At 35.8% G+C, this 7226-nt stretch overlaps 1 protein-coding gene and 1 pseudogene across 28 annotated transcripts; both read left to right on the top strand.

Moving 5' to 3' along the window:
- The first annotated feature begins 610 nt into the window (after positions 1-610).
- Positions 611-5631, top strand: LOC104700234 (uncharacterized). 27 transcript variants are annotated; one of them, XR_015560966.1, is made up of 9 exons: positions 611-1083; positions 1195-1297; positions 1405-1490; positions 1936-1995; positions 2096-2184; positions 2271-2372; positions 2533-2594; positions 3192-3288; positions 3730-5631. XR_015560966.1 is itself a non-coding variant. In XM_087456777.1 (8 exons), exons 1-8 carry the CDS (start codon positions 1039-1041, stop codon positions 3665-3667), a joined length of 534 nt encoding a protein of 177 aa, XP_087312903.1. In that variant the 5' UTR covers positions 611-1038; the 3' UTR covers positions 3668-5631. The 27 variants fall into 27 exon arrangements, 18 of the variants coding, with proteins under 18 accessions (XP_087312903.1, XP_087312900.1, XP_087312897.1 ...); XR_015560967.1 differs by having other exon boundaries at positions 1933-1995; positions 2081-2184; positions 2289-2372; positions 3663-5631; XR_015560970.1 differs by lacking the exon at positions 3730-5631 and having other exon boundaries at positions 1928-1995; positions 2255-2372; positions 3192-3477.
- LOC147940807 (protein FAR1-RELATED SEQUENCE 2-like) lies at positions 3678-7171 on the top strand (annotated as a pseudogene). Its single transcript, XR_015560965.1, has 7 exons — positions 3678-5648; positions 5739-5795; positions 5948-6079; positions 6174-6236; positions 6404-6469; positions 6593-6661; positions 6954-7171. The product of XR_015560965.1 is annotated as a protein FAR1-RELATED SEQUENCE 2-like (transcript).
- Positions 7172-7226: the final 55 nt, after the last annotated feature.

Below are 7226 nucleotides of genomic sequence, written 5' to 3'. Positions count from 1 at the left end.
AAGGAAATTGAATCGTCACCGGCCTGAAACCGTCACGGACAAGAAAATTATAATTTTAAAATTCAAACAATTAGTATCGCATTTTTTAAAGATTAATTTTGGTTCAATCTACTGAGTAAACTAAATTCCTATAATGAATGGTAACAAGTCATGCATTTAACGGTGAATCAGTGATGGGAGATTTGTAAACTCGTTTTAGTTGGAGATTTCATCAAACCAACAAATATGATATTAATAAACTTAAAGAGAAAACATCCTGTATTCCATAAGAAAACACCGTTTTATACACCAGAGGCCATTTTGCACCAAATAAAAGTATGGTTTTAGTTAAATTACAAAGTTCCGCTGACATAACGAATTGTGTTTTGCGTATTAGACAACATTTCACAATTTGAAATGAATCATGTTAATTGTATCTCTTTATTAATGTATGAAACTATGAACTTTCAAACCTTGAGGAAGTATTTAATATTCAAAAGTGGTCAAGTTAGCCAATCATCTTCAGGTCTTTGTTACTACCAAAGAAACCTGAAAAAGTCAGGAGAGAGAATTTTAAACGAACCAAGTCCTGTTTGAGATTACATATTGCCAATATATAAGTTGGCGACTTAGACTTTCCCCATCAGCAGATTCATAGGGAAGTTTTTAGCAATTTGGTAGAAAAAAATAAATCATAACAAAAGAAAAATTTTAAGAGAGTCCTTATATAGTATATTCATTTCTGATCTACGAGATGATACGTGTCAGTATTATATTGGTTGAACAAAAAAATAGAAAAGGGAAAAAAAAAATTGACGATCAAATTTTATTTCTTTCCTTTCTCTCTCCTTCTCTCTTTCTCTCGCGATCGAAGTCTCGATCCGACAAAGTAAGGTATGCTTTAATCGGAGGTTAGGGAATCAGTGGAGTTTTGGGTCGGAGGAGATCGTAGCGGAAGCGACTGACTCGGCGGAGATGCGTAGCAGAGGCAACTGACTCGACGGAGATTGTATCGGAGGCAACTGTAGCAGAGGCGATTTGAATCGTCGTGGAGATTGTATGGGAGGTGTGCATGTGTTTCGATTTGGGTTCTACAAGGAACTAGTAAACAAAACACGTCTTCCCCTTCGATTTAATTTTTCTCTCTTTGGATCTTATCTCGTGGTTTTTTTACAATGTTTTGTGTACAATTGTTTAATTGACACTTTGTGGCAGATATATAAATGCATGATGGACGAACTAAAAGATGTAAAGAAATTTCTGAATCCCACAGAAGTGTTACTCGTTGTTGATACCATGACTGGACAAGAAGCTTCAGGTACGCTTTCTGTATTCTATATTTTGAAACATCCTGAGAAATGAGTTAATTTCAGAACTGGACCTTTATTTGTCATATACTAAGACGAGCTTCTGTACTTCCTGCAGCTCTGGTGACAACGTTCGATGTAGAGATAGGAATCACAGGAGCCACTTTGACAAAGCTAGATGGTGCTGCTTTGAGTCTCAAGGAGGTTTGTGTTCTTCTTCTTTGATCAATCATTTCAGAGAAAGTTACTTAGTTAATGTGTTAGACTATGTTTCGAATTGTACACTAAGGGGGTGTTATTGGAGATATGATTTGTAAATCCATATAGAATTGTAAATAATGGAAATCAAAACATATGGATTTTGAAATAACATGTTTTATCCTTGGATTTGAATCCTTCTATTTTACACTTTCAAATCCATGTAAATCCATTTAAAACATAATGTGGATTTTGAAATCCAAAAACAAATCATTAAATGAATAACATGGGATTTTAAAAAGTATTTGTAAATCATATAACCAATAACAAAGAATTTTGATAAGTATTTTAAAATCAATGATTGAATAACACATGATTTTTATTTGGATTTCCAAATCCCTTAAAATCATGGAACCAATAATCCCACCTAAGTATATAAATAGTGCAGCAGGTTATTGCCAAACTGGAAGGGGTTGTTGTCATTCAGTACTGTGCATTACGACTATTGCAGGTAATGTTCTCTGTCGCGTGTACAATTTGTATCTTTGTACTCTTGTCGTGTCAATCTTGTTGTTTCTGTTCATAAGAAAGTTTAGTTTGTAAATTTGCAGGCGACAGTTGATGAGTCCCTCTATGATGTCAGTTTTAAGCTCCAAAAGATGGAGAACGAAGAGGGTCAAGTCACTTTTTTATTATTATTGTAAGGAAACTTAATGAATTGATTGTTCTTGTTTGTTTTTGGATTATAATTGCAGCTCAGCTACTAACAGGTTGATCACATCAAAGGATCATGCTTATGTGCAGCTCAACATTGGTCATCTCGATGCTGATGGGGTGTACACTGGTCAATTCACTACATTTTCTCTCTGCGGTTTTGTCCGTGCTCAGGTTTGTCAAGACAGCTTCTTTATCATAAATCTTGAGACTTGTCTGACTTTAATCTAGTATAGCAATGGAATTGGTTCTGGATCATTGTGTTAACTAGAATTGGTCATGTAATGCTTTTGTTAGTACATGACGTTGTTAGCACTTTCTTGAAACGATATAGGGTGATGCCGACAGTGGAGTCGACAGGCTATGGCAGAAGAAGAAGGTTGAAGCCAAACAACAGTAAGACCAACAAGCTTTGTTTTCTAGTTTCTAAGTTTCTTTTTTAAATCTAGATGTGAACCTTTGTCTTCATCACAATCTTCATCACAATCTATTTCTCTTCATCAAAATCTTCTCTTTTCACCTATGTAACATATCCATCAAAAGTTAAATCATGATTCATGATGACTCTTAATTAGTATTCTCTACTACTATATCAAGTTTGAGTTTCATATTTACTATCTCTGCGTTTAACAAATTTGAGTTTCATATTTACTATCAAATTTCAAAAAACAATTTTTTTCAAAAATAAGATACCTAAAATTAGAACTTACCATTGGAATATAAAATTTTAACTAAGATATCATGGGTTCTTATTTACAAAACAATACACGATTAATTCTTAAAAAATTCAAACAATATATAAGATACTCAATATATAACCCCCCGCCATAAATCTTGCTCTTAGCACTTTTGTTTTTATTCTTAAAATATATGGGTCTTTTCCTAAATCAATAGAAAACTAAAAGGATCGATTTGCTATGAACTGAAACATTAAAATAAAAACAAAAAACAATTAAGCCGAACATTTTAGAAAAAATTCCTGTTTTTTCTCAGTTTTTTGAATTCGCTGTTGGGAAGTTGCAAGCGAGGTAGTAAAATTCATCAGCGGTTCAGGAAGGCAAAGACGACGAAAACAATTTTTGCTCAATAGGTTTGATTTTTTGAACTTTGTATTTTTGGTTTTTTTTATTTTCTCTTACTCGCGATTGATGAACTGGGAAGTTGAATTTCTATTCTGATCCGTTCATGGACCTTTTGTATTGTTCTTTCTTGGATTATCCATGACCATGTGATGCACTAATTCGTAGTAATCAATTGCTGCATATCTGAATTTAGCAAATCTCTAAAATGCTGCTATTGTGGAAATTAGTAATTTTTTTTTTGGGCTAATACTACAGTTGTTGGAGGAGCTAGTATGTTTTAGTTGTAATTGTTTTATAGTTTCTGTTCAATACTTATAAGCGAACCTGGATGTTTATGGAGATAGATCTTGAAGAAAGAAAAAAAATCTTGGATTAAATGTAGGTTAGATTATATGATATGGATGTTGAAGATGTGGGAATAGATCTTCTAACAAGAAGTGGTAACGTAGATGAGCTTTGTGAGGCAAGTACGAGTGGGTACGTTGCTCGTAGTTCAGACCAGTTTGCAACGGTTGGTGAGCCCAGAGATGGGATGGAGTTCGAGTCAAAGGAGGCTGCGTACTATTTCTACAGAGAGTACGCTCTATCAGTGGGATTTGGGATCACAATCAAAGCTAGCCGTCATTCTAAAAGATCTGGAAAGTTTATTGATGTCAAGATAGCATGTTCGAGATTTGGAACCAAGCGCAAGAAAAGCGCAGCTATAAACCCATGATCTTGTCCAAAGACGGGTTGCAAAGCTGGTCTACATATGAAGAGGAAATAAGATGAGAAATGGGTTATTTATAGTTTTGTTAAAGAACATAACCATGAGATATGTCCAGATGATTTATTTATTAGCATAAGGGGGAAGAACAAGCCTGCTGGTGCGCTCTCCAAACCAAAGAAAGGTCTTCAACTGGCTCTAGAAAAGGAAGGCTTCGATTTATTGTTGGAGCATTTTATGGACATGCAGGATAAGCAGCCTGGTTTTTTTTATGCGGTTGATTTCAACAGTGAGAATAATGTTAGAAATGTCTTTTGGCTTGATGCAAAGGCCAAGCATGACTATTGCAGCTTTTCTGATGTTGTTCTCTTTGACACATTTTATGTTAGGAGCAGATACAGAATCCCGTTTGCTCCTTTTATTGGGGTTAGCCATCACTGTCAATACGTGCTGCTTGGATATGCTTTGATTGGAGAAGAGAGTGAGTCAACATATTCTTGGCTATTTCGGACGTGGCTTAAAGCAGTCGGTGGTCATGCTCCTGGAGTGATGATAACAGATCAAGATAAACTTATAAGTGACGTTGTTGTTGAAGTTTTTCCAAGTGCTCGTCATTTTTTCTGTTTGTGGAATGTGCTGAGTAAGATTCCTGAGATGCTGAATCCTTTTGTGAGTCAAGATGATGGTTTTATGGAAAGTTTTAGAAATTGCGTACACAGCTCTTGGACAGATGAACAATTTGAAAGGAGGTGGTCAAATATAATTAGTAAATTTGAACTTGACGATAATGAGTGGGTTCAGTTGTTGTTTAGAGATCGTAAAAAATGGGTGCCACTTTATTTTCATGGGATTTGTTTAGCTGGACTGTCTGGACCTGAAAGACCTGGCAGTGTCGCCTCTCAATTTGACAATTATATGAACTCAGAGTCTACTTTCAAGGACTTCTTTGAACTCTACAAGCAGTTTCTGCAGTATTGATGTGATGTGGAAGCAAATGATGATCTGGAATCTCAGAGCAAACAGCCTACAATCAGGTCTTCTTTGGCTTTCGAGAAACAACTTTCCTTGATCTACACGGACGCTGCTTTTAAGAAATTCCAAGCTGAGGTACCAGGCGTTGTTTCTTGTCAACTCCGAAAAGAAAGAGAAGATGGGACAACAGCGATATTCCGCGTCAAAGATTTTGAGCAACGGCAAAATTTATCTGTTGCTCTGAAGAAAGAGTTGTTGGATGTGTGTTGCTCTTGTCATTTATTCGAGTACCAGGGATTCCTATGCAAACATGCTATACTTGTCCTTCAAAATTCTGATGTTTCCCTCATTCCATCTCAGTATATATTGAAGTGTTGGTCAAAGAGATGTAACAACATAGAGGGTTAAAAAGAAGAATGTGTCGCTACTCATAATCGAATGGCACGTTTTAATGATCTCTGTAGGCGCTTTGTTAAGCTGGGAGAAGTTGCATCTTTATCAAATGAAGCCTACAAGACTGCTCTAACGTTGTTGGAGGAAACTAAGAAGCATTGTGTTAATAACTCTCCCAAGTTTCCTTCAGAGCCAGATAAGTTAATGACGGGTGGATCTATTGGCTGAGAAAGTGAAGGTATGTTGGAAGGTACATCAAAATTGTCCAAGAAAAAGAAAATTCAGAAGAAAAGAAAGGTGGATTTAGATGGATTTCTATCTTGTGAGGTTATTTTGTTGTTTGCTAGAGCTAGCAGAAAGATCTGATGGATTATCGTCTGTTTAAAGGTTTATTGTAGGCCAGAGGATGCAACAAACAGGTCAGAAGAAGTACCCCAAGAAACGGTAAGTAATCTGAAATCTCCCATTTTTTAGCAGCAATGTTACTCATGTCAAACTATTTTAATCCAAATATATATAGTGAGTACATGCATTCTGATGCAATTAAGCTTACGTTTCGGAATTGATTAAACTAAGTGTAGATTTTTTATGCACAGGAACAAATTAGCTCCAGAGCTCCTACATTTGAGAATTGTTACATTCCTCAAGCAATTATGGAAGAGACCGAACAGGGCTCCCGTGTAACAAATCTTGGGGTCTATTATTCAACTCAACAAACAATTCAAGGAGTGGGTTAACTTTTGTATCTTTTCATTTTGTTGTTTAACAACTTTATCTTACTTTTTTATTGAAAACTATGCACTGTGCTTGTTATTCTGGCAGTTCTCATCTGTTTCTTCCACCCAGGATGGTTACTACGGACATCCGCCAACCATACAAGCCATGGTGAGATCCTTTATCGATTTCTCTTATAGCGTCCAAGCTTTTGTTATAACCTTACGTGTGAATCTTTATCACCGACCAAAATTCAACTGCTTGACATTGTCTGATGAGTTTTTTTGGAAGTTAAAATGAAGTAAGAGACTGATACTAATATATTCTGGGTGATTTAGGGAAGCATGTATTCACTTCATGGACGGGTGAGTCAATATGAGACACACCCAAGCATCCAAGGAGCTGTGAGTTTATTCAAGTATTTTTTTTTCGGGAGATATTATATCTTACCGTTCTCCTCCTCCCTGAGTGAAATTTTGTTCTAAGAAAGAAGGATCCATTTCGTTTTGTGGATTGTCTAGTTTCAGGGACAATCGGGTTTCAGGGGAAGTGCTATTCGTGGCTGCTATGACATTGAAGAAACTCTGCACGACATGGTATGCATCCTTACTCTTTGTTAAAGGAAATACTTTTGGAAAACTGGTTCAGACAAGAAGTAGAGAAAACACTCTAAACGCCACAAAAGAAAAGAAACAATCTAAAAGGAACCCAATTCCTCAAAACAAGTTCTTTTGAAAGTCCCAAATTCTTCCTTGTTGGTTTTTTTTAACATTTTGATTCAAGATTAAACCGAGACTGCTAATTCCTCTGTTTACAGTAGAAATTGTAATGAGGCCTTGTATAAAATCGGTTGCTTACTTGGTTGCATATTTTGAACTGTTTGGACAGACAATGGAGTCCTCACAATTTCAGGCCTCTGGTCCAAGCCATCCGAGTAATCGCCGTATGTCCAGTTAAACAATACAAGCTCAAAAATTCCTCGGCAAATCTTTTGAGAAAATTCGAATGCGTTTTGTATAAAAGTAGAAAAGGTCTTAAACTGTGGAATTGGCTTCGAGGTAACTCTTACTCTGATTAGAAAATGAATATATGAAATCATTAGCCAACTTTTTAGGACGTCAATTAAACAAAACATTCATTTATATAAAACAAAGAACAACT

The sequence above is a fragment of the Camelina sativa genome, chromosome 7 (genome assembly GCF_030686135.1).
Source record: "Camelina sativa cultivar CO46 ecotype springtype chromosome 7, ASM3068613v1".
In the NCBI taxonomy this organism is placed as follows: Eukaryota; Viridiplantae; Streptophyta; class Magnoliopsida; order Brassicales; family Brassicaceae; genus Camelina; species Camelina sativa.
This window is presented reverse-complemented; position numbering and strand designations above follow the sequence as displayed.